We start from the raw sequence: 25,509 nt of genomic DNA, 5'->3' as shown, positions 1-25,509 counted from the left end.
AGCCCTGTCAGCTGTGGGGTTCTGAGAGTCACTGGGAGCAGAGTGAGGGTCAGGGTGAGGAGGCACACAGGAGAAACCAATGCAAGAAGCAGTGCTAAGAATTTATTGCAGCAGATGTGGCCTGTGGCCCAGAGGTGCCTCCACCCCATGCTTGTTCCCATGGGGTCTTGTCACGGTCACCCTGGGGCTGGTTACACCTGCTTACAGTCATGCTTTAGAAGCTGAGTAGTGTTCTTCCAGGGGACTTCAAGGAGCTCAAAGTCACAACGCAGCCTCTGAGGAGGGAAGGCAGTGGACAAGGAGGGTAAGCTTGGTGCTGGCCTCCTCCCAGCAGTCAGCCTCCTGCCTGCCACATCTCTCTGGAGCCAGAGACAGACCATTGGTGATACCAAAACATCTGATGGCAGGAGATGATCCCAGATCTATCAGGCAACTCCCACCCCAAGAAAAAAAAACCCAATCTCTCCTCCCTGCACCCCACCCTGGCCTGAGTCACACAAAGACCAGACAGGACAGGTCCGGCCAGGCTTTTGCCTGGCCAGATAGACTAGTCAGGATGGACAAGCTAAGGGCCTCAGACTCTGCAGAGGGCTGGGCTGGAGTCAATGCTGTTACCTCCTGCTGCACCCCTGTGGCCAGGGGGCAAGTGGTGAGGTCCATGTGGTCTCCAGAGACTCTGGTCTTTCTGCACTCTGTGCTCTCTAAGTCCATAGTCAGGTAGAACTTGACGCCAGTCACCAGCTGGGAACAAGATAGGGCAGGTCAGAGATGCCTGGGAGCCCAACGTGTGTGTGCCTACTCTTTCCAAGTCTTCAACTTCGCCTGGCAAATGCAACACTCTGGCCTAATTCAGACCTGGAGTGGAGGTGGGGGCTTCTAGGTGTGGCCTAGGGGTAGAGCCTAGGCCCTGCAGGAGGCTGAAGAGCCCTGTAGTACACCTGTCCGCGGCTAGGGCAGATGTGGAGAATGGCACGTGATACCTACTCTGTCTGGGCCCCTCCCTCTCCATCTGGCAGGGTTAGGGAAATGAGGTTAGTTATACCAAAAGTGATTGAATCCTGCATTTTTTTTTTTTATCATTAGATAACGTTGGTTGCCATAGGTTTTGCCAGTCATCTGTATTTAAGTATTTCATAAAATGGGCTCGACGTCATGATTGGCTTAGCGCCCTCTTGTGTTTGGTAGCAGGCCAGCGGCTCTCTGGCCTGTCCCCCGTTGCCTGTCCCTCTCCATAGCCACTCCGTCCCACAACCACCACACCTGATAGGATGCACCGACGATTTTGGTGTCTCGGAAGTAGTAGAGGCTGTTGCTGCCCATATTGTAGCTGCTCACAGCTGCCTGCGCGGCCTTCTGCGCCCGCGGGTCGTTGGGAGACAGGTTCTGGCGTTCTCCGGTCATGCGGCTCCGGCTCCGCAGCTCTGCGCGGGCGTCCGGGGACAGAGTCAGGAGGCAGAATGCGAGCAGGGCCAGGCCCATCGCCAGCGGGAAGTGAGGACGCTCCATAGCCGCAGATGTCAGTGCCACAGCTCCATCCCGCACGGCTTTTACGGGCTCCCGGGGCCCCGCCCGGCTCCGCCCACCGCCTGCCTGTTTCCTTAGCAGGCCTGGACCCGCGGCAGGTGCCTGGAGGCGGCTGTACCTCCCCCACCTAGGAGGACCAGGACCGGCACACAGGTCCCAGAACCTCTACGTATAAGGATGCTGGCCTATCATCTCTATCATCCAGGAGGGAGAGGACAGTGACAGTTCACCAGCACCAAAGGCCACCACAGGGACAGGACAGTTCATACCACGAACCTGCAGTGTGAATTGCCAAAGCAGCTGTAGTTGAACTCTTACTATAGCTATCATTTTCTTGTCCTGGGGCCTTCATTTCTTCTTCTGGAAAATAAACGTTGTAAGGATTTAATGAACTGACACAGGCAAAGAGCCTAGGAAGAGGCTGGGTGCTATGCAAACACTAGGTAAGTAGGGAGAGTCCTTGCTACTGAAGCCGCACTGCTTAATCCTCCCGGCCACGGTGAAGCGGGGGTGACGGGCCCCTGCATTTGCTGATGTGGGAACAACACAGAACGGAGAACTAATTTGCTCAAAGACATGAGCTGGTCCCTAGTAAGTGAGGATACTGAACAGCTTAAGTCGTGTGTGTCAGTGTGTGCGAGAGTGTGTGTGTGTGTGTGTGTGTGTGTGTGTGTGTGTGTGTGTGTGTGTGTGTGTGTTATAAAACAAGATCTTATGTATCCTAGGCTGACCTTGAACTTGTGTAGTTCAGGATGACCTTGAACTTCTGATTTTTCCGGCCCCTACCTTCACATGCTGGGGTTAGTGTCGTATTTTATGTGGCACTGAGAACCAAACCCAGGGCTTCATGCATGTTAGACAAGCACTCTACCACTGACATCTCAGCTCCATTTAGTTTTGTTGGGCTTGAACCCAGGGTCTTGTGTATGCTGGGCAAACACTTTACCACTTAGCTATATTTTCAGCCCTCTTTTTACTCATTTTTAGACAGGGCCTTGTTCAGTCTCGTAGGGATTACAAGCCTATGCCACCAGGCCTAGATCAAATCTGTGTTCTTAACCCAGAATAAGTTTGAAAGGTAAGAATTGCCCCCAAAGGGGAGAGTGTCATACCAGCTGCCATCTTACTGACTGGGTGGCTTGGATAAGTCATTTGGGACTTCAGTGTCCTATGGGTACTAGCTCATTAGGAACCCCTGTGGTGTTTTGGAAGAACCCAGTGATTACAAGGGCACTTGGCAATGTTCTCTTCCCCAAGGGTCTTTTCATTTTGTTGTTTTTAACCAGTTCCATGCCCTCTTGCCTCTTTTCTTTTTTTTTTTTTTTTTTTGGTGGGGGGAAGGGATGCTCATGCTTCCACATGAGAGCAGGGTAGGCACATGCCATAGCATGCACATGTAGAAGGTCAAAGATCAGCTTTCCAGAGCTGGTTCTTTCCTTCTACAATATGAGTTCCGAAGTTTGAACCCAGGGCTTCAGCCTTGGCAGCAAACATCTTTCTTTACCCATTGAACCATCTTCCTGGCCCTCCTTGGGGGTCTTAAATGGCACTTGGAGGGGGCAGCTGCTTTCGGCACCTTGCAGACAGTATTTGACAAGTGTAGCTCTGCTATGGTGACTATGACAGTACCCAGTGCACCCCTCCCCCAATTCTAGACCTGTTAGAATGCCAGGGTCATGAGGCAGTGATCTCTCAGCCCAGAGTGTGATCGACACCCCATTGAGCTACAAGCTTGCTCCACCCGGCAGCCCAGATGTGCAAGGTAAACTGCAGTGACAGGCAGGCTGTCTCCTGCCTGTGAACCCAGCACTGGGCAGCAGAAACAGGCAGGTCTGTGAGTTCCAGGCCAACCTGGTCTGCATAGTGAGTTCCAGGCCAACCTGGTCTGCATAGTGAGTTCCAGGCCAACCTGGTCTGCATAGTGAGTTCCAGGCCAACCTGGTCTGCATAGTGAGTTCCAGGCCAACCTGGTCTGCATAGTGAGTTCCAGGCCAACCTGGTCTGCATAGTGAGTTCCAGGCCAACCTGGTCTGCATAGTGAGTTCCAGGCCAGGGCTACAGAGTAAACTTAGGAGGCTCTGTCAAAAAACAAAGAAAGAAAGAAAAGTAAAAACAAACACCCGATACCACCTCCTTGTGATTCCAATGAAAGGAGACCTCAGGTGTGATGCAGACCCAGGTGTGTAGGGTCTGGAGACACCAACTTGGAATAGAACTACCCCAAGTTCTAAGTTTTTTGTTTTTTGTGTTTTTTTTTTTTTTTTTTGGTTTGGTTTTGGTTTTGGTTTTTTTTTTTTTTGTTGTTGTTGTTGTTGTTGTTTTTGGTTTTTCCAGACAGGGTTTCTCTGTGTAGTTATGGTGCCTGTCCTGGATCTTGCTCTGTAGACCAGGCTGGCCTCAAACTCACAGAGATACACCTGGCTCTGCCTCCTGAGTGCTGGGATTAAAGGCGTGCATCACCACCACCCAGTGATCTCTAAGTCTTAACTAAGCAGGGCCCCTGAGTTGGGGGACCCTGGTGAGGCAGGAGAGCAAGAAACACAGGATAGCTCACTGCTCACCTGGCATGGAATCCAGTCACAGTCACATGCACCTCCTACAGCTCCCTCAAAAATTCCTCAGTTGGAGGGGCTGGGAAGATGGCTTTGTTGGTAGAGTGCCCACCACACAAGCTTGTGGATCTGAGTTCAGATCCCCAGCACCTACATAGAAGACAAGGAGATTCTTGGAGCTCATTGGCCAGCCAGGCTAGCAGCACTGATGAGCTCCCAACTCAGTGAAAGATCCTGTCTCAAAAACTAAGGTGGAGAGCAACGGAAGAAAACACTTACTGAGTTCTGGCCTCTGCACACACGCCACTGACCCTCTGCATCCCTAGACTGCTGACACCTACCTTACCTCCCACTGCCCATGAAGCAGTGAGTCTTTGACACCACAATCTAGCAATTTCCAAGGACTTTTCAACACACTGGCTCTTCTCACAAGGATGGTTGGGCTTGTTTACTAATGTTTACAAATGCATTATTCAGAGTTTATCTAAGGTCATTTGACTAAACTTGAGTCTTGGAGGGCCAGAAGGAGGGGGCATGGTAATCAATAATTCCAGGCCCTTGTCATGCACCTGGCCTCATGCCAGGGCTTGGCATCTCATTCTCATGGTGGCTCTGCAGAGCAGTGACTTCTATCTCTTCCTACTAAGAAATGAGACCAAAGGGGAAGAATCGATGGTGGGACCTGGGGTAGCACCCACATGCCAGCAATGTCCCAGTGTATGAGCCCCAGGTTGTTCCACAGGAATCCACTGCATGGAGAAGGGCTCTTTACAAGTGTGATTAACACAGCAGAAGTATTTATTCAGTTTTCAATTATTCACTAGCATATTGAAGAAACCGCATACTTGATCCAACATAACAATTTATTTGTTTGTAATTGATAAGTTAAAATAAATGGATTCCTATAACTAAATATGTCCAATTTGTAGGAATGCTGTTTGCATCTCTATAGTAGTATTTTGATACACAAATTCATATATTAATATTTCATATGGTGATGGTTGAAAATAAAAATGCTAAAATCAGACAAAACAAGTATGCTGCCCCATCCTGTGGCCTCCTGCAAAGGTCTTAGGCCAAGCACGAGCTCATCCTCACTGGCTACAGGACATAGTCTCAGCTTTACTGTGGCCCAGAGACAACCCCCTGCCCCCCACAACCTAAGTTATCTACAGCACTCTTCTCTGGCTAGTAGCCCAGTAGATCATGACAAACCACATAGAACATTCTTCTGGCTGAGATCAGACCCTCCAGGGCCTTACTGATGTCCCCAGAATGCTCTTGCCTGAGTCTTCAAGTAGGTGGAGGACATTCCACCTCCAGGCTCTGCTGCTTCTCTCTGTCATACCACATCCTGGAAAGAAAACTTTATAACAAGGACACCTGTGGCCCAACAGTGACTAAGGGACACCTGTGATCCAGCAGTGACTCCATGAAGGAGTTCCCCTAAATGCCAGGACCTTCCCTTCTGCAGCTGGATGAGGTTTCCCATCTGTGCACTGCAGAATGGCGGAGATGAGGCTCAGGGCAGTGGAGCAAATTGCTTCAGATCCCTGGAGGAAAGAGGGATTTGTTGAACACAAGGTCTAGCTGTCACTTCATCCAGAGACATCAGTGACACACAGAGAGCCCTGGTCTTTGTATGGAGGGACACCGAAATCAGGATGGACAGCTGCCAGCTCCCACTGCATGCCTTCAGTACTACTAGGCGGTCACCTGGCATGGTAAGGAAGGTGCCTTGGGTTATGTTCAGCCAGGTCCTCCTGCTCCTTCCTTCCCAGAGGTGGAAGAAAAGAGCCCCCAAAGACTCTGGGATGCGTGGGCTGGTTCATCATAAGCTCTACACCACATCTGAGTAGTAATGACTGGAGGGGCTGAGAGGTCAAGCTCTGGCTGGGCATAAGGATGAAGGAAAGGCAAGGCTCACCCATGCCCGTGGCCAGTGAGTGGGTAGGCCCAGCCTGCTGGACACTGTATATAGACACTAGACCTACCCACTCCTATCCTCCCTGATCAGGTCTGCTTCCCCTGCCAGCACACCAGCCCTGGTCTCTTTGGTAGGCCAACTGAGTTGATCTGGACCTGTGAGAGGCCACTTCGTTATACTATACATTCTAAAGACCCTTTGTCCCCTGCTGCCCTAGGACTGATCCAGGAACTTACGTGGGTTGCAATATGGGGCCCTGATACAGAGTTCATGGCTTGCCAGTCTATCTCAGGCACAGCCCATGGCCCAAGGGAGAGATGGAGCAGGTTTCAGATCCTTCAGAAACAAGCCTGTGGGAGAGCCAGGAAGACAAATGATAAGAAAATAATACAGACAGCTGAGAGGACCAGGCAGACGCCATGACAGGCTGCTCAGTCTTCTCTCAGAGATCAGGCCTCAATTTCAGTTTCCTGAGACTTGAGCAAGCAGTTTCTGGGAGGGCCATGAACAAAAGACAGTCTTTGCACTAGCTCTCTTTCTGCGTGTACTCTGACTGCTCAAAGTACAGCCAGTTGTTTACTGTCTGGGACCCCTCACCAACTTAGAGCTATGTGCGTGAGTCAAGGACAGAGCCTGGGCCACTGAGCCAGCCCCCACAGTCAGTACATGCTAGGCCAGCCAGCCCCCATGGCAGCTCAAGGACAAAGCCTGGGACTTGTCCTGAACAGCCCCCAAAATGATAATTGTAACCCCCAAGCAGTAAATTTAAAGGTTACAAACCCTCACCCAATTAAAAGAGAACAGAGACCTTCAAAAATAAAAATAAACCAATCCAAGTTGCACCCGTGCCAAACCCCCAACCCCACCCCCACCCGCCCTGAAGGGCTTGTGGTTTTTGCCTTTAAAAAGCTAGCCTCAGCTGGGCGGTGGTGGCACTCGGGTGGCAGAGGCAGGTGGATCTCTGTGAGTTTGAGGCCAGCCTGGACTACAGAGTGAGTTCCAGGATGGCCAGGGCTACACAGAGAAACCCTGTCTCGAAAAAACAAAAAAAAAAAAACAAAAAAAAGCCAGCCTCACAAAGAGCGAGCAGCTCCTCCCGGCCTGGCTGCGCTGCGGCCAGTGAGTGCTTGGGATGAGTTCCCTGTCGCGACTTGTAACGGAAATAAACCTTGCTATTGCACTCTGGACATCTTCAGTCTCCAGTGGTCTCTTTGGGGTCGCAATCTGGGCATGACACAGCCTGTCATACAGGGTCCCACCAGGGTCTAGGGACAGAACCAGGAGGACAGCGCCAGGTATCCAATATGGAGTCAGGGAAGCGGCTCTATTGCTTCATGGAGGTCTCCATTGCTTGGCTCTGGCTACAGTCTGGCAGAGTTAGGGCTGAAGTGTGGGCAGCTGTAGCTTAACCAAGCACCTGCCTAAGCATGTTGGGACTGTGTGACAGTATGCAGGTGAGGCTGAGCACGCCTGTGAGGCCAGAGAGAAAGACAGGGAATTCTAGACATGTGAAGGCAAGGACTCCCTCACACCAGAGTCTGGCTGAAGTCTTTCAGCTGAGAATCAAGGATTCCAACACAACTAACATCTTGTTAGGGCCTTTCTCCCTTCCCAGCTGTAAACTTACAATTTTCTAGGTATCTCAGCAGAAATCCCATTTATTTTATAGTGACGTTCCCTTAAGAAGACCATACCCCTTTCTGAGAGACAGCTCAGAGGTTAAGAGAACTTACTTCTCTTCCAGAGGCCAGGGCTTGGCTCCTAGCACCCACATGACAACTCATAACTACCTGTAACTCCATTTCTAGAGAATACAGCACCCTCTTCTGGCCTCTTATGGCACTGCACATATGTGGTACACAGACGTACATGCAGGCAAACACTCAAATACATAAAGTAAAAATGGCTGGGTATGGTGGTGCATGCTTTTAGTCCCGACATTGTGGAGGCAGAGGAAGGAGGATGCAGTTGGAAGCCAGCCTGGTCTACACAGTAGAGTCTCAGGAGAGACAAAGAGACCCTGTCTCAAAAATCAAACACGTAAAATAACGACAACAATTTGTGTGTGTATGTGATTTATTTATTTATTTTTGATTTTTTTTTTTTTTTGAGACAGGGTATCTCTGTGTAGACCTAACAATCCTGGATCTCGCTCTGTAGACCAGGCTGGCCTCGAACTCACAGAGATCCGCCTGCCTCTGCCTCCCGAGTGCTGGGATTAAAGGCGTGCGCCACCACCGCCCGGCTTGTTTTGATTTTTAAAAGAAGTCCACACTTGCCTCTCTGCTGTGGCGGTTATCTTCCAGTAACTCACCAAAACGACAAACAGGGTAGAAAGAGGAGAGGCGCCTACTGTATGTCCTCTAGGCCTTTTAGGAAACATGGAGTTGTTCTTTGGCCACATGCACGATGGTGATATTGCAGACATCACGGGAATGGCACTGTTCAGGGAGTTCCCCATAAGGAAGAGTCAATGTCACTCAGCATGCTGTGGGCCTCACTGTAAACAAGCAAGCTAAGGGCAAGAGTCTTGCCAAGAGGATTAATTCGGGGGTGTGGGGGAGGTGTGGGTGTGTGTGTAGGGGGGTGCCAGGGCAGCTTCCTGAAACTGCTGAAGGAAAACAACCAGGAAAGAAAAGGAAGGCAAAGGAAAGTCATGTGGGTTCAATTGCAGCTCCAGCCTGTCCCACCCAGAGTCGCACACTTAGTGAGGACCGCCGAAAGTAGCCTGAGCTGCTGGAGCCCATTCCCTATGAATGCGTGCCTTAACCTACAAAAGAAATAAAGCAAAGGACCTAGACTTTTTTTGTTTGTTTGTTTGTTTTGGGTTTTGGTTTTGGTTTTTCGAGACAGGGTTTCTCTGTGTAGCTTTGCGCCTTTCCTGGAACTCACTTGGTAGCCCAGGCTGGCCTCGAACTCACAGAGATCCGCCTGGCTCTGCCTCCTGAGTGCTGGGATTAAAGGCGTGCGCCACCACCGCCTGGCTTAGACTGTTGTTTTGAAAAAAAAAAAAAAAGACCGTGCTCTAGCTGGAGAGATGGCGCAGTGGCTAAGGGCACTTGTTCTTGCAGAGGACCAAGTTCAATTGGAGGATGGAAGCAGACAAAAGTGAAGGAAGGGACCATGAACTGTGAAGTGGGGATGCTGTGGTGTGATACTCGGAGTCAGACTCTCAAAGTTTGCATCACCACTAGCTATTTGGTTGTGTTCTTGCCTCTTGTGGATCATTTCTATGCTGGCTGTGCTGGTCACCTAGTCCCCCGAACTAGGGTGCTTTTCATGCCACCCCTATACTGCCAGCCTGGACCTGACATTGTGATGCCTAGTGCTCACAAAGCACTCATTTACTCCCTGGGTCCTGTCCCCAGGGATTGATATGTACCTGTGCATCAGAGTACACCTTCGGCAAGTTGCAAGAGGCTCAGGCTTTTGAGTGTGGGAGCTATGCACCCACCTCTGGATTGTCTCTCGGGGAATGCTCCTGTGTTGGATTTCTGTAGGTGTTGATTTCTCTGTTTGTTTGGTTTTTGTTGTTGTTGTGTTGTGTTTGTTTGTTTTTGTTTTGCTTTTGGTTTGGTTTTTCAAGACAGAGTTTCTCTATATAGCCTTGGCTGTTCTAGAGCTTGCTTTGTAGACCAGGCTGACCTTAAACTCACAGAGATCCTCCTGCCTCTGCCTCCCGAGTGCTGGGATTAAAGGCGTGCGCCACCACGCCTGGCTTGTGTTGACGTTTTCATGGCATGTCCATGGTGTCTTGGAGCTTCTGAGCCCATTTCGAAACTCTCTCTTTTCTCTCTTTCCGTGTGTGTGTGTGTGTGTGTGTGTGTGTGTGTGTGTGTGTGTGTGTGTCTGTCTGTCTGTCTGTCTCTCTGTGTATCTGTCTGTCTGACACTTGTACTGAGGAGTTCCTTTGGGGAAAGGAATGAAGAAGGATTTCAGTGGCCAAGGAGGTGCACAGAGAACATTGCATTTGGGGGTGAAATGGCTCAGCAGATAAAGATGCTTCCAGTCAAACTTAACAAACTGAGTTTGATCCCTGGGACCCATATGGTGGAAGAAGAGAATTAATTCCCACAACTTGTCCGCTGACCTCTACATATGCTGTGTCATGTGCATGCCCACCCTCACACTCAACTAGATAAAGTAATTTAAAAAATAGTGCATCTGTGCCTTGGAATGGTATCTTTCCTGGGGACTCAACCCTCTGGGTTCAATAGATTTGATTTTATTCCTCTAGTGCTGTGTGTCCAGTTCCTTTCAGATGTCTCTCCTAGGGCAAGGGCATTGTGCCTCTAAGGAGGATGGAAGAGAGACTGTCCTAGCCTTGTGGCTTCCAGTGATTCTGAAGGACAGGCAGCCACCTCCAGCCATCAGCAGGCACAGGAGTGTTTGTGGACAACAGCATCCTAGAGCTCACTGGGTTCCTCACTGAACCAGGTGTACCCCTGTGTGCTGAGATCATCAAGGCACTGGTTCCCCTTCAGAGTGCTCACAGATATCCAATGCCGGACTAGTCTTACGGCATCATCATCCCTCTGTGACTGTGTTTCTTTAGTTTCACCACATATGTAGGGATCACTACATGTAGGGAGTCTGTGTCTGTGCTTAGGAGAGCTAGAGGGTGTTCTCTGTCTGAGATTTTAGCATATTTGAGGGTCCATATTGTAGGGCTGAACCCTGTATGTTGGGTTCAGCTGGGGCAAGGACAGAAGAGATTGCCAGGGGTGGCATGGGACCCCGTCAGCTGCGGAGTTCTGAGAGTCACTGGGAGCAGAGTGAGGGTCAGGGTGAGGAGGCACACAGGAGAAACCAATGCAAGAAGCAGCGCTGGGAGCTGGGTGGTGGTGGCTCACACATTTAATCCCAGCACTCGGGAGGCAGAGGCTTGTGGATCTCTGAGTTCAAGACCAGCTTGGTCTACAGAGCAAATTCTAGGACAGCCAGGGTTACATAGAGAAACCCAGTCTTAAAAAAGAAGAGGAAGAGGGGGAGGAGTGGAGAGAAAGGGGGTAAGGAGGGGAGAGGGGAGGAGGAGGGGGAGGAGGGGGAGGAGGAGGAAGAAGGAGGGAGAAAAAAAGAAGAGGCCCTCCGGGTGGTGGTGGCACACACCTTTAATCCCAGCACTTGGGAGGCACAGTCAGGCAGATCTCTGTGAGTTCAAGACCAGCCTGGTCTATTAGGACAGACACCAAAGGTACACAGAGAAACCCTGTCTTGAAAAAAAAAAAGAAGAGGCCCATGGCCCTTGTTCCCATGGTGTCCTGCCATGTCCCCCAGGAGTGGGTTCCACTTGCCCAAAGTCTTCTTTCATTGTTGTGCTCTCATGGCCAGAGTCAGGACTTGTTGCCAGCTACCAGCAACAAGGCAGGTCAGGTCAGGGTACTTGGGAACCCAGCCTGGCCGTCCATGCCTCTCCCTTTCACTTTTCCCACTGCTGGTCAAGTGTAGTAAGGGAGTTCTTGCGGGGAGTTCCAGAGGGATCGGAGGCTTGGCCCCTGCAGGAAGCCAAGGCACCCATATTCACCTTCCTGAAGCAGGGTAGACATGATGAGAGGCACCCTCTGTGCCTCCTGGCTCCCTACCTCCTGGCAAGAAGAGATGCGGTATTTGATTCAAGGCTGGATTCAGTCTTTCTTTAAAATTTAGGCAAGTTTTGGTAATAGATTTTGACATTCATGATTTTTAAAAGGTATTTTATGAAAAAATTATTTTTCTTTTGTGACAGGGTCACTCTATATAGCCCTGGATGTCCAGAACTCACTGTGTAGTCCAGGCTGGTCTTGAACTCACAGAACTCCACCTGCCTCTGCCTCCCAAGTACTGGGATTAAGATGTGAGTCAACATGCTTGGCTCAAAAACAAATTTTTTTTTCACTTTGAAGCTTGGTTTTACTTTATACAGATTACTTTATACATGATGCCATGTTTTCTTCCCCTTAAAATAAAAAAGGTACTTTATTGTTGATATTACAGAAAACATTTGAGAGATCTTAATCTTTTTAAGAACAGTTTTTTTAAATATAAAAGTTTATAAGGCTATGGGACATTTTCAGCTTATAAAATGCTCTATATTGTTAATATTTAGACTTAAAATAAAAGGCTAAAAATTAGGGTAACAGCCATAAGCCCCAAATGCTAACCAGAAACTGGGATGTTCATTCCTTGTGATGCAGCAAGACAATGACCTAAGCAGTCTGACAAAGGGCTTAAAACAGCTTCTGATTCCATGAGTCTTCACCTTTTGGGAGTTAAAAAACAAACAAACAAACAACTTTTTACAAGGGTGGCCTAGGACTACCTATATGTCAGATGTTTGCATTGAGATTCAACAATGGCAAAACTGCAGTTATAAAATAGCATTGAGATAGTTGAGAACCATGACTTAGAGAATGTTGCTCCATACCCAAGGCACATTCAGGCTTAAGAATGTTGTCTAGCCTCTTTGTATTTGCTAAATTTGTTAAGTTTAAGCTATTTAGATAAATTGATTCATATACACACACACACACACACACACACACACACACACACACACACACACACACACACATATATATATTAGTGAGTTTATCTCTCTTTTTTTTAATAAAACCAAAATTTATTATAAGCCACAGTTATCCTAGGGTCCCCCCTGCTATATAGCCTCCCTGGTTCTGTGGGTTGCAGTCTGATTGTTCTTTGCTTTATAGCTAGTATCCACTTATCAGTGAGTACATACCATGTTTGTCTTTCTGGGTTTGTGCTACCTCACTCAGGATGATACTTTCTAGTTCCAACCATTTGCCTGCAAATTTCATGATGTCATTGTTTTTCTCTGCTGAGTAGTACTCCATTGTGTATATGTACCACATTTTCTTAATCCATTCTTCAGTTGACAGGCATCTAGGTTGTTTCAAGGTTCTGACTATTACAAATAGTGCTGCTGCCGGGCGGTGGTGGCGCACGCCTTTAATCCCAGCACTCGGGAGGCAGAGGCAGGTGGATCTCTGTGACTTCGAGGCCAGCCTGGACTACCAAGTGAGTTCCAGGAAAGGCGCAAAGCTACACAGAGAAACCCTGTCTCGAAAAACCCAAAAAATAAAAAATAAAAAATAAAAAAAAATAGTGCTGCTATGAACATAGCTGAGCATGTATCTTTGTGGTATGATTCAGCATTCCTTGGGTATGTGCCCAAAAGTGGTATGGCTGGGTCTTGAGGTAGATTGATTCCCAATTTTCTGAGAAACCTCCATACTGATTTCCACAGTGGTTGTACAAGTTTGCATTCCCACCAACAGTGGAGGAGTGTTCCCTTTGCTCTGCATCCTCTCCAACATAGACTGTCATTAGTGTTTTTGATCATAGCCATTCTGACAGGTGTAAGGTGATATCTGAGTCATTTAGATTTGTATTTCTCTGATGATTAAGGATGTTAAGCATTTCTTTAAATGTCTTTCAGCCATTTATGATTCTTCTTTTGAGAATTCTGTTTAGCTCTTTAGCCCATTTTTAATTGGATTGTTCAGTATTTTGATGTCTAGTTTCTTGAGTTCTTTATATACTTTGGAGATCAGTCCTCTGTCAGGTGTGGGGTTGGTGAAGGTCTTTTCCCATTCTATTGGCTGTCTTTTTGTCTTATTGACCATGTCTTTTGCCCTACAAAAGCTTCTCAGTTTCAAGAGGTCCCATTTATTAATTGTTGTGCTCAGTGTCTGTGCTGCTGGTGTTATATTTAGGAAGTGATCTCCTGTGCCAATGCGTTCAAGAGTACTTTCTTTTCTGTCAAGTTCAGTGTAGCTGGATTTATGTTGAGGTCTTTGATCCACTTGGACTTGATTTTTGTGCTTGGTGACAGATATGGATCTATTTGTAATCTTTTACGTATTGACATCCAGTTATGCCAGCACCATTTGTTGAAGATACTTTCTTTTTTCCATTGTATAGTTTTGGCTTCTTTGTCAAAAATCAGGTGTTCATATGTGTGTGGACTAATGTCAGGGTCTTCAATTCAATTCCATTGGTCTGTATGTTGGTTTTTATACCAGTACCAAGCTGTTTTTATTACTATAGCTCTATAGTAGAGCTTGAGGTCAGGGATGGTGATGCCTCCAGAGGTTGCTTTATTATACAGGATTCTTTTAGCTTTCCTGGGTTTTTTTGTTTTTCCATATGAAGTTGAGTATTGTTCTTTCCAAGTCTGTGAAAAATTGTGTTGGGATTTTGATGGGGATTGCATTGAATCTGTAGATTGTTTTTGGTAAGATTGCTATTTTTACTAAGTTAATCCTACCTATCCGTGAGCATGGGAGATCCTTCCATTTTCTGATATCTTCTTCAATTTCTTTCTTCAGAGATTTAAAGTTCTTATCAAACAGGTCCTTCACTTGTTTAGTTAATGTTATCCCAAGGTATTTTATATTATTTGTGGCTATTGTAAAGGGTGATGTTTCTCTGGTTCCTTTCTCAGCCCTTTTATCATTTGTGTATAAGAGGGCTACTGATTTTTTTGAGTTGATCTTGTATCCTGCCACTTTACTGAAGGGGTTTACCAGTTGTAGGAGTTCCCTGGTAGAATTTTTGGGGTCACTTATGTATACTATCATATCATCTGCAAATAGTGAAAGTTCAAAAACAAGTTTTTATTACTGTTTTTGGTACCCCTGCATCTGGCATCTCTACAAGACCATTGCTGATAGCCCAGCTGCACCCTGCTTTGTGTATTAGAGGTGTGGGTCCAATGGGAAGTAGAAGTGTAGCCACTGGCCATGGCTTGCTGAGGGTACCTGGTACCCATGCCAGGGTGGGTTATATACTTTGCCTAGACCCAGCCATGGATGAACTCCTATCCATATCCATGTCAGAAGAGTTTCTCACTCATCACCTGATTGTTAGAGCTTCAGATCATGTTTTTGTTTCATGGTCTGTTTGTCTTGTCTTAATGTTTTTTGAGACTGTCTTACTACGGAGCCCAAGCTAGTCTCAAACTCTCAATCCTCCTGTTTGCCCCTCCCAAATGTTCAGATTATAGGCACGCACAACCACACCTGGAACTCCTCAGGATGTCAGTTTTGTTTGCTTTTATCTTATAGCTCTAAAATATCACTAATACACAGGACAGGGCGCACAACACACATTCATTGTGTGTGTGAGATGACAGACATTGAACCTAGGATTTAACATACACTAGGAAAGTAATTGCTCTACCATTTAGCTACATTTGAAGACCTATTCAATTCAAATAAGACAATTTTACCACCTCAGGGATGAGAAAATGAAAATGTCACTCCTATTTGCAAGCCCTCCATTATCACTGAACTTTCTTCTCCAAAGATGATAACTACTATTGATTTGGTGATTCCTCCCTCTTACCTATTTTTTTTTTTCTTCTTAAACCCTTTGACCCAGGGTTTAAATCCGGGGCTTTGTGTATACTAAGCAAGCATTATAGCAGTGCCACACCCTTAAGGCCCTATCACTAATTTTTTGCAATAAGCTGTTCCTTGGTTTTCTTTCTAATCTTTTTTTTTTTTTTTTTTTTTTTTTTGGTTTTTCGAGACAGGGTTTCTCTGTGTAGCTTTGCGCCTTTTTCCTGGAACTCACTCTGTAGCCCAGGCTGGCCTCGAACTCACAGAGATCCACCTGGCTCTGCCTCCTGAGTGCTGGGATTAAAGGCGTGCGCCACCACCGCCCGGCTTTCTTTCTAATCTTACTATCTACACAGGGGTCCTTAAGCAAGAATTTACTTCTGAACATGAATGGAAGCGGGTCATGGTGTAGGACTGCAATCCTAGCATTCAGGAGGTTAAGGCAGGAGAATTGCTGTGAGCTTGAGGCCATCTCGGGCTACACAGTGAGTACCAGGCTAGCCAGGACTACACAGCAAAACACAAACACAGAAATCCCAAGAACAGAACTACATAGTTTCTCTGGTATTTTGTTGTTGTTTGTTTTTTCAAGATAGGGTTTCTCTGTGGGGTCCTGGAACTTGCTCTGTAGACCAGGCTGGTCTTGAACTCAGATCCTCCTGCCTCTGCCTCGAGTGCTGGAATTAAAGGCATGCAGCACCAAAGCCCGGCAAACCACATGGTTTTGTATCCATGGTCTCATGCTGAGATTATTCTGAACTACTGCTCTGATTCCCTTATCCTGCTGTGCAGAACTGACACTCACACTGGGAACCACCAGCCCGTACACTGCAGGGTCTCACAGACTAGGCAGCTGTGAACATTTCTTTTTTCTTTTTTTTTTACTTTAAACAGTAAAATATTTTCTCTGTAGAAAATAGTATAAAACTATAACATTTCCCAATAAGCTCCTTTCAGCCAAATAATAGCTGAATTATACAAATAAATATTGATTAGATTCTGGGATACATAAGAGACCTATTTTCATCTGTTCAGAGAGCTATGTTTTACTTAAGTTGTGTGAGATTCCTATTCATCTTCCCTTTCACTGTTTGATTTACGGCAGACATTTTTCTATAGGCTAATCCATAATCTAAAAAGATTTTAGCCTCCCCTCCTGAAAGTATGGCCAGCATTTTCTTTCATCAGCTTGATACGGTACAAATTCTTATCCTAATAGTGAAATGTTTCCCTAAAGCTTGCCCAGTGAATGAGTAAAACCAAAACTTATTATAAGCCACAGTCATCCTAGGGTTCTCCTTGCTAGGTAGCTTCCTTGGATCTGTGGGTTGTGGTCTGGTTGTCCTTTGCTTTATATCTAGTATCCACTTATGAGTGAGTATATACCATGTTTGTCCTTCTGGGTCTGGGTTACCTCACTCAGGATGATATTTTCTAGTTCCATCCATTTGCCTGCAAATTTCATGCTGTCATTGTTTTTCTCTGCTGAGTAGTACTCCATTGTGTATATGTACCACATTTCCTTAATCCATTCTTCAGTTGACGGGCATCTAGGTTGTTTCCAGGTTCTGGCTATTACGAATAGTGCTGCTATGAACATAGTTGAGCATGTATCTTTGTGGTATGATTGAGCATTCCTTGGGTATATGCCCAAGAGTGGTATGGCTGGGTCTTGAGGAAGACTGATTCCCAATTTTCTGAGAAACCTCCATAGTGATTTCCACAGTGGTTGTACAAGTTTGCACTCCCACCAACAGTGGAGGAGTGTGAACATTTCTCAATGTCCTGCTTCAGGTACTCAGGAGTTTCTTACAGGCACAGTCCTAAGAATGGAACTGATGGCTCACTGGGTGTGTCAGGCTTGCAAAATAACACTCAGGTGTTTTCCAGAGTGCTCACAGCAATTTACTCCCACCACCCGGGACCAGGGCCTGTAGCTCCATTTGCTCAACATCTGGTATTGTCTGATTTAAGAATTTTGCCAATCAGCTAGGCGTTAATGGCACTTGTTTTTCTGATTTCTTTTTTTTTTTTTTTTTTTTTTTGGTTTTTCGAGACAGGGTTTCTCTGTGTAGCTTTGCGCCTTTCCTGGAACTCACTTGGTAGCCCAGGCTGGCCTCGAACTCACAGAGATCCGCCTGGCTCTGCCTCCCGAGTGCTGGGATTAAAGGCGAGCGCCACCACCGCCCGGCGTTTTTCTGATTTTAATGAAAGTGGAGCCTTTCCATGTGCTATTTTGAAATCATCTCTTGTGGCTGCCTTTCAGATTTTCTACCAAGTTCCCCATTATGTATCCTCTAATCCAGGGCCTCATGAATGCTAGGCATTCTACCATTAAACTACATCCCCAGCCTGCGTCCCCCTTGCGTGTGCACGCATGTATGGTGGTGGGGGTGATTCTTTTGCCTATGCGTGTGAAGGCCAGCATCTTCTCTATCACTCTCCACTTCACCTGCTGAGAGGGTCTCTCACTGGACCTGAAACTTTCAGTCAGGCTGGCTGGCCAGTGAACTTCTGGGATCCGCTGCTCTACAACAATGGGGTGAGGGTGTTATGGGTACCTGCAACCATGCCTGTTTTTATGTGAGTGCTATGGACTTGAACTTGGGTCCTCTTGCTTTCACGGCAAGTGTTTACTCCCTGGCCATCTCTACAGACCACTTTCTTTTGGAGATAGAATCTTATGAACCCTAGACTGGCCTAGAACTTGCTTCATAGGCAAGGATGACCTTGAACTTCAGATCCTCTTATCTTCCAGTCATGAAAATAGAGGTGTGTACCACAACACTACCAACTGAGCCACATCCCAGACTTTTTCTGGAGAGCAGCTCTGGTATGTATTCTGGGTGAGGATTTTATTGATAAAAATACTCTCACCCACTCCGTGCTCATCTCCTTACTCAGGTTTTAGATTAAGTTTCTAGTACTATGGAGACCATCTTATTAACATTCTCTCCATTGTGAGATCATGAAAGTTTTCTCATGCCCAGTCTTGTACTGTCATCCTTGCTTTCCTGGATAATAAACATGCAGAAAAGCATTTCATTTGCATGATAAGCAAGTCACCACTCAGTGATGCTCTTCTTTGGAGAAACAAACACCAAGCAGGAGTGAGTGTTAAACAGCATTTTACCTGGTCCTCAAAACCCTCACCCATGAGGGAACTAAGGCTCAGAGAGCGTGGGTTACATGACATAGAAACAGTCTCCCCAGTTACAGTCTAGTTCATGTGGCTATTTCCTTTCAGCAAGTTCATGGGCAAATTAGCTTTTCTGAGCCCCAAATCTCTACACCTCTCCAAAACAAAAAAATTAAAAATGCTTTCAAAGATGTTAGTTTCAGGCTGGTTCACAGTATGAGTCTGAAAACAACAGGACTGGAATTTAGTTTTCAAGTATAACTCTTTCGTTTCTCTGATAGCTGGGCAAACAGCAAAAATCCCACCCATTCTTCCCAGAGGCTAAGAGAATACACACATGACTGGCAGGTGAACTCTTACCCACATCCTATCCACCCTCTTCCTGGTACCTTTGACTCCTACTGACTTTTCCACCAGGTGCTGCCTAGACCAACTGTTGACATCTGGAAGCCTACGGCCTACCTGGCTCCCAGGAAGAAATCAACCCACAGTCTCTCCCACATTATTCCGGAATTGGGACACCTAGGGCACCTGCCCAAGGCCCACATGGCTAGGGTGGCTCCCTTTTGGGAGGGAAAGGGAAGCCACCAGTTTCGGTGTGCACTGATAAGGAGTGAGGTGGATGTGTTCAGCCCCTGGTGAAGACACAACTCCCAGCCTATCTGCTTTCCAACACAGAACACCAATCATGAAGGCCACTGACTTTATTAATCTAAAACTCTTTATAACAACAGTTACTATTTTTGCCAAAAACAAAAAGGAGCCAACCGGCATCCAATAGATTGTGAATGGAAGGAGAAAGGGTCCAGGAATCCATTCAGGAAAGCTGGTAACTGTTGCCATGGAATTTCAGGGGAGGAGGGGCAAGGCATGCAAGGGGAAAATTCCAAAAAGATTGAAAATGCTGAGGGGAGAGAACTCCCCAAAGACCCTGGAGCACATAGGAGGTGAGTGAGACAACAGCAATCTTCTCCTTCATGGAGGACGGGGAGAAGCCCCATCCGGCTTTGGACTCTGGAGACTCGGTTCTGTGGCTGGGGGGCTGAGGAGTCCCTAGAGTACATTACAAGAAGGCGTCACACCATTCTCGAAGGCAGCCAAAGCAGTCTCGGGACTGCTTGGCGTTGGCACCACACGTGTCTTTCAGCCACTCTCGGAAGAGGTCTTCATCTTTCTTTAGCACCAGAAACTGGCCGAGAACCACATAAGCCTGCAGACAGGAAAGGGCGCAGGCTAAGTGCCTCTCGGACTAAAACCACAAGACTATGTTATACCACGCCGAAGGGGCCGGATCTCTGAAGCCAGGCAGGGTCAGTTGTGAGTACTTGAAAGGCAAGCCCATTTTTGTTCTGGTTGTTTTGTTTAAGAAAGGATCTTGCTTTGCTGCCTAGACTGGCATTAAACTCGATGGGAATCCTCTTGCCTCAACCTCCCAAGTGCTGGGGTCATAGGGACCCACTACGCCTAGTTTCACTTCTGTGACATTGAAAACACACAAAGGGGTAGGGCACAGTGGGGCACACCTTTAATCCCAGCACATGTGAGGCAGAGAGGCCCTGTCTCAAAAAAACAAAAACACACAAAAATGACCTTGCCTCCCTCGCTGCCGCCAAACCACTTCAAGTGATCTACCCCTGTCCATACCCTCCCCATACCCCTACTTTTCCTCACTTCCACTTTTTTTTTGCTTGGAAACATCTGATGCCAGCTTTCACTGCACCCCTCCCTGGCATTTGTGACCACCCCACACCTTGTCAAAGCCCCTTTCCTCCAGCTTCTTGCCCAGGACTTCACCAATCCCGGCCAGGCTCCCCACTGGCTTTTCCCCCATGGGCTCTGCCACGAAGTCTCGGTGCTTTTGGGAGGTTGTCATCTTGATCAGGTTTAACCTGGGAATCCCAAAAAAAGGCAGGTTAGGGCTGAAGAGCACAACTCCCCGGGGCAATCTCCTCGGCCAGCTATTGTGGCTGCTTCCTCGATTTCCCTCATTGCACACCTGAGAAAACCGAGGGCCAGGGAAGGCCTTTCCCGGCTATTCGGCAATCTCCACTTTCTGTGGGCCCTGGGTTTTGGTACTGACCGGATGGAAATACCGGCTTGGACTACCAGGTGGCGCACGTAGGGCAACGGGAAGATTCCCAGACTCGGGAGCCAGGGCCCGCCCAGAAGCTGTCACTCTCGGTGACCTTGGCGAGGCAGACACGGACCCCGTTGGGAACGACCACGTGGTGAGGTCAGCAAGAAGAGGGTCTCGTTACCCTCGCCGCCCTCCAGAGGCCAACAGGGGCCGCGCACCCGCAGACCGCCAAGCCCAGGCCACGCCGGTCCCAGGCCCCGCCCCAAGCGCGCCGCCAGCCCCGCCTCCTCCACGCGCCGCGCCCCGCCCCTCCCGCAGGGCCAGGCTGCTCCGCTGCAAAGGCGCGCCTCCGCGAGCGGCGCTCCTCTCCCTCCCGCCTCCGCGCGCCGCCTCCGCCCTCCAGCCCGAGCCCGGCTTCGCCGCTCACGCTCACCGGCAACTCTGGCTCTGGTAACGGCTCCTCGCGCCACTCAGCCGCTCCCGCCGATACCTCAAGCAACTAGAATGTTCCTCGACTTCCGCTTCCGGGTCGTCTTATGAGCCGCTTAAAAAAAAAATACCCAAATTGGGCACGTCTAGCCACCCAGAGCCATAGAGTTGAGGCGCAACCGCTCACTACGGCGCCCACAATGGTTGTTGTTTTCCGGTCCCTCACAGGAAGGCGCTGCTTTTTATGGTCTTGTTTCTCCGGCCGCGCTTCCCATCTGTGTGAGGCCGAGGCCTCCGAGGAGAATACTACTTTTTCCTGCCCAGCACCTGGAACGCAGAGACTTAGGTTTGCCTACCTTGGTCGAGGGAAGAGTTAAAGGAACGGACAACCAAGGGGCGGGGCATCCGGAGGGCTACTGAGAGCCCCGCCCCGGAAGTGCAATTCTCGCGCGTTCCTCAGAGTCAGGTCTATCCCAAGCCTGCTGACGGGAGCTGGGAACACCGGAGGTCTGAGGCGACGCGTCCGAACCGGCGGTGCCGTCGTGACCACCTGCAAGTCGCACTTCTCTGATTTCGTTGACTCTGTCTTGACGTCAGCCTGGAGACCGGAGCCTGCTTGTGTAACGCCGAGCGGGTGAGTGCGGTGCAGCGTCGTGATGGTTGTGGAGACAGTCTGAGCCGTGGAGTGTTCGGAGGTCGAGCATCTGTTGTGTGGCTGTACTAGACTTGGGGGTGTTCAGGCATGTGGAGGAAAGTAGTTTATCTCAGACTTCCCAAAGAGATTGTCAGGATGATCGGCCCCGAAGGTGCGTGTGGTTTCATCGTCACAGCAGGACTTTTAACAGGAGTGGCTCTCGTAGGACTTTCCCTGTCCTGGGGCCATGATCTGGTTTTATTTACTTATTTTTTTGTTATTGAGAGGGCATCTCACTATGTAGGCCAGATTGGCCTCCATCTTCCAGAGAGATCCCCTTGCCTCTACTTCCGTGGGTTGGGATGTCTTGAAATTAAAGGCTCGAGCCATCCCCACCCCCCAACTGAGACTGTAAAACTTGTTTTGTGGGTTTGTTTTGGTTTTTTTTTTTTCTTCTTGTGTTCTTTTCCAAGACGGGGTTTCTCTGTGTAGCTTTGAGCCTTTCCTGGATCTCACTCTGTAGCCCAGGCTGGCCTCAAACTCACAGAGATCCGCCTGACTCTGCCTCCCGAGTGCTGGGATTAAAGGCGTGCGCCACCACCGCTGGGCGGTTTTTAAGATTTACTCCGTGTTGGTCGGTGGTGGCGCACGCCTTTAATCCCAGCACTCGGGAGGCAGAGCCAGGCAGCTCTCTGTGAGTTCGAGGCCAACCTGGGCTACAGAGTGAGTTCCAGGAAAGGTACAAAGCGTGTAGGTTTTGCAAGTGCCCTTGGAGGCCAGAGAGGGCATTGGATTCCCCCAGAGTTGGAGTTAGAGATGGTTGTGAATCAACTGGTGTGGATGCTTGGTCTTGAGACATCTCTCTGGCCCTTAAAGGTCATGTTTGCTTTTTTTTTTTTGGAGACAGGTCTACTCACTGTGTAGACCAGGCAGACCTAGAACTCAGCAAATATCTGCCTGCCTCTGCCTACCAAGTGCTAGGAATAAAGGCGCACACCAGCATCTGGCTAAAGCTTGTTTTGTTTTTTAAGGATTTTTAATTTTTTTATGTTTATCAGTGGTTTTTTTGGTTTTTGGGTTTTTTTTGTTTTGTTTTTGTTTTTTTTTTTTTTTTGTTTTTTTGAGACAGGGTTTCTCTGTGTAGCTTTGCACCTTTCCTGGGACTCACTTGGTAGTCCAGGCTGGCCTCGAACTCACAGTAATCCACCTGGCTCTGCCTCCCGAGTGTTGGGATTAAAGGTGTGCGCCACCGCCGACACCACCACCACCACCACCACCCATGTTTATCAGTGTTTTTAAAAAGCTGCATGTATGTCCAAAAGAGGGCGTTAGATCCCCTGGGCTTGGAATTAGGGGCAGTGGTAAGCCTCTGTGAGGGCTGGGAACCATACCTGGATTCTCTGTAAGAGCAGCAAGTCGTCCAGTCCTGTAAAGTTCGTGTTTTTAACAGGGCGAGGTGGCACTTTGTCGTATAAGGCTGCTCCCCTTGGAAGCAGTCCTGGATTCTAAGACTGCCATCCAAATAACTCTAGAAGAAGAGCTGACAGCCTCCACGTCCTAACAACCCTGGACAGAACCCAGCATGTCTCAGGCCACCAAGAGAAAGCATGTGGTGCAGGAGGTGCTGGGGGAGCACATGGTGCCCTCGGACCAACAGCAAATAGTGAAGGTAATGGGATTGGGCTAAGCTTTTCTCTACTCCCATTGTACCCCTGGGGTGTGGGAAGGACTCAGTGAGGGTCACTGTGTGTTTGATCTAACTAATTGTTGGTCTTTCCTGGACCAGGTTCTCAGGACTCCTGGGAACAATCTGCATGAGGTAGAGACAGCACAAGGGCAGCGCTTCCTGGTGAGCATGCCCTCCAAATACCGCAAGAACATCTGGATCAAGAGAGGTTAGCATCATCCCTCTACAATACAGAATCATGGCCTTGATTTTTGATTTTCTCCTTCACACACAGGAATGGCTTTATCTTTTGTCACCTACAGGGGACTTTCTCATTGTTGACCCAATTGAAGAGGGAGAAAAAGTGAAGGCTGAGATTTCTTTCGTGCTCTGCAAGAATCATGTCCGCTCTCTGCAGAAGGAGGGTCACTGGTACGATAGATAATCTTGACCGATGGCCCTCTGGCTTCTGGGGACAGTAGCATCCTTGCTAGTGAATGGGGTGGGGGTGGGGTGAGGTTTTGCTGTCCCAAGAGGGACATTTGGAAACAGCTGTTTTGCTGAGAGGTTTCTTTTTGCTCTCTGACCTGGCTCTTCTCTTGTCACAGGCCTGAGGCCTTCTCCGAGGTAGCTGAGAAACAAAGTAACATAAACAGGTGAGGAGCAAGCCCCAGCCCAGGGAAGACAAAAATACAAGTTCACACCTTGGTACCTCAAGAAGAAAGGTGATCCTGCTTTTCTCCTGTTGAGAACTCCAACATCTATAGTAGAGTGTATAGTTATGAGTATGGTTTGAAGGTCACATGCTGCAAATTAAAATGCTGGCTTTGCTACTTAATAGGCAAGTGACTTTAGGTGCATCATTTAATATCTTCAGACAGATTCCTAACTGGGTGTGGTAGTACATACCTGTAATTCTGGCAGTTACAAGGTGGAAGCTGGAGTTTGAACCAGCATGGGCTACACGTAGCAGGTTCAAAGCCAGCCTGAGTTACGTGAAAACTTTCCTCATCTAAGAGATGAGATTATGCTGAGTATAAGAAAGGTAATGCTTATGTAATTGCTTAGGGCAGCAGTTCTCACCTGGGGTCTCCACCCCTTTGGGGGTCGAATATTAGATATCCTGCATATCAGATGACATTTACATTCCGATTCATAATAGAGGAAAAATCATAGTTATGAAGTAACAATGAAATAATTTTATGGTTGGGGGTCACCACAACATGAAGAACTGTGTGGAAGCCTGTTGGGCGGTGGTGGTGCACGCCTTTAATCCCAGCACTCGGGAGGCAGAGGCAGAGGCAGGTGGATCTCTGTGAGTTTGAGGCCAGATTGGTCTACAGATTGAGATACAGGACAGGCACCAAAACTGCACAGAGAAATCCTGTCTGGAGAAACCAAAAAAGAGTGGGAGCCTTAGGAAGGTTGAGAACCACTGTTTTAGTGCATCAGCACTAAATTCGAGCTCACTACGTGTGTCAGTGATGCTGATAGAGTTGTTGATTCCTTACTAAAACCAGTGATGGGTTGGGTAGGAGGTAATCCTTAGTGTTTTCCTTTGACTGGGTTTCCTTATTTGCTCTGTGCTTCCAGAAGCCCTGCACGATGGATGGATGGATGGATGGATGGATGGATGGATGGATGGATGGATGGATGGATGGATGATTTCTTGAGTCAGGGTCCAGTTATGTAGCCCAGGCTGTCCTCAAACTCATCATCCTCTGCCTCAGCCTCCTAAATACCAGGCATGTGCCACCACATCAGGGTTTGGGGCTCTTGGATTTTCAGAAACCTATCGGTTCCTGACTGTTTAGTTATTGGTGCTGATTTTCTGAGACTGGATTATAGATGTGGTTTTCCCAGAAGATGTTCCTTACTCCATCCTCTTGCTCACACAGACCGAGTCAGCCAGAACTCCCCGCTGAACCACAGCTCTCAGGAGAAGAATCGGGTTCTGAAGATGATTCTGACCTCTTTGTCAACACCAATCACAGACAGTATCATGAGAGTGAGGAGGAGAGTGAAGAAGAGGAGGAGGAGGAGGCAGCCTGAGCCCGAAGGGTCCACTTCTCTACTTGCTCAGGGACTACCCCTTGGCTTTTCTGGGCTTGGACATTCCCAGGGTGCCCTGCAGATCTTTTCTTTTGGATGGGGACAAGGCATGGCCCTTTCTGAACTGACCTAGAAGAATTAAACCCCTGGTGGGTGCTGACTTAA

The 25,509-nt window shown here is 48.1% G+C and overlaps 3 protein-coding genes and 1 long non-coding RNA gene across 4 annotated transcripts; 1 reads left to right on the top strand and 3 right to left on the bottom strand.

Annotated features, from left to right (window-relative positions):
• Nucleotides 1-89: 89 nt before the first annotated feature.
• Nucleotides 90-1,632, bottom strand: Cst6 (cystatin E/M). Its single transcript, XM_052761411.1, has 3 exons — nucleotides 1,261-1,632; nucleotides 616-741; nucleotides 90-275 (listed from the first exon to the last, which is right to left on the bottom strand). The coding sequence occupies exons 1-3, from the start codon at nucleotides 1,504-1,506 to the stop codon at nucleotides 192-194; spliced, it is 456 nt and encodes a 151-aa protein (XP_052617371.1). The 5' UTR covers nucleotides 1,507-1,632; the 3' UTR covers nucleotides 90-191.
• Nucleotides 1,633-1,852: 220 nt separating this feature from the next.
• On the top strand, nucleotides 1,853-25,509 carry Eif1ad (eukaryotic translation initiation factor 1A domain containing). Its single transcript, XM_052761410.1, has 7 exons — nucleotides 1,853-1,967; nucleotides 21,221-21,626; nucleotides 23,077-23,295; nucleotides 23,413-23,521; nucleotides 23,616-23,724; nucleotides 23,901-23,948; nucleotides 25,191-25,509. Exons 3-7 carry the CDS (start codon nucleotides 23,209-23,211, stop codon nucleotides 25,342-25,344), a joined length of 507 nt encoding a protein of 168 aa, XP_052617370.1. The 5' UTR covers nucleotides 1,853-1,967; nucleotides 21,221-21,626; nucleotides 23,077-23,208; the 3' UTR covers nucleotides 25,345-25,509.
• Nucleotides 4,921-15,479, bottom strand: LOC128124772 (uncharacterized). The gene is made up of 2 exons (XR_008222976.1): nucleotides 6,240-15,479; nucleotides 4,921-5,629 (listed from the first exon to the last, which is right to left on the bottom strand). It is a non-coding gene; the product is annotated as an uncharacterized LOC128124772 (long non-coding RNA).
• Banf1 (BAF nuclear assembly factor 1) lies at nucleotides 19,176-21,116 on the bottom strand. The gene is made up of 3 exons (XM_052761413.1): nucleotides 20,997-21,116; nucleotides 20,237-20,375; nucleotides 19,176-19,696 (listed from the first exon to the last, which is right to left on the bottom strand). Exons 2-3 carry the CDS (start codon nucleotides 20,357-20,359, stop codon nucleotides 19,550-19,552), a joined length of 270 nt encoding a protein of 89 aa, XP_052617373.1. The 5' UTR covers nucleotides 20,360-20,375; nucleotides 20,997-21,116; the 3' UTR covers nucleotides 19,176-19,549.

The sequence above is a fragment of the Peromyscus californicus genome, unplaced genomic scaffold (assembly GCF_007827085.1).
Source record: "Peromyscus californicus insignis strain IS unplaced genomic scaffold, ASM782708v3 Scaffold_4__1_contigs__length_199733344, whole genome shotgun sequence".
In the NCBI taxonomy this organism is placed as follows: Eukaryota; Metazoa; Chordata; class Mammalia; order Rodentia; family Cricetidae; genus Peromyscus; species Peromyscus californicus.
The sequence above is the reverse complement of the archived record's forward strand: the minus strand, read 5'-3'. Positions and strand labels throughout refer to the sequence as shown.

Excerpts from the sequence above, each read along its gene's own strand:
- Cst6 (XM_052761411.1), bottom strand. The coding sequence starts at position 1,506 with ATGGAGCGTCCTCACTTCCCGCTGGCGATGGGCCTGGCCCTGCTCGCA. Across the intron at positions 742-1,260 it reads TCGTCGGTGCATCCTATCAG|CTGGTGACTGGCGTCAAGTT; the intron begins GTGTGGTGGTTG and ends TCTTGTTCCCAG. Across the intron at positions 276-615 it reads CCACAGGGGTGCAGCAGGAG|AGGCTGCGTTGTGACTTTGA; the intron begins GTAACAGCATTG and ends TTCCCTCCTCAG.
- Banf1 (XM_052761413.1), bottom strand. The coding sequence starts at position 20,359 with ATGACAACCTCCCAAAAGCACCGAGACTTCGTGGCAGAGCCCATGGGG. Across the intron at positions 19,697-20,236 it reads AGGAAAGGGGCTTTGACAAG|GCTTATGTGGTTCTCGGCCA; the intron begins GTGTGGGGTGGT and ends TCCTGTCTGCAG.
- Eif1ad (XM_052761410.1), top strand. The coding sequence starts at position 23,209 with ATGTCTCAGGCCACCAAGAGAAAGCATGTGGTGCAGGAGGTGCTGGGG. Across the intron at positions 23,522-23,615 it reads GAACATCTGGATCAAGAGAG|GGGACTTTCTCATTGTTGAC; the intron begins GTTAGCATCATC and ends TGTCACCTACAG. Across the intron at positions 23,949-25,190 it reads AAACAAAGTAACATAAACAG|ACCGAGTCAGCCAGAACTCC; the intron begins GTGAGGAGCAAG and ends TTGCTCACACAG.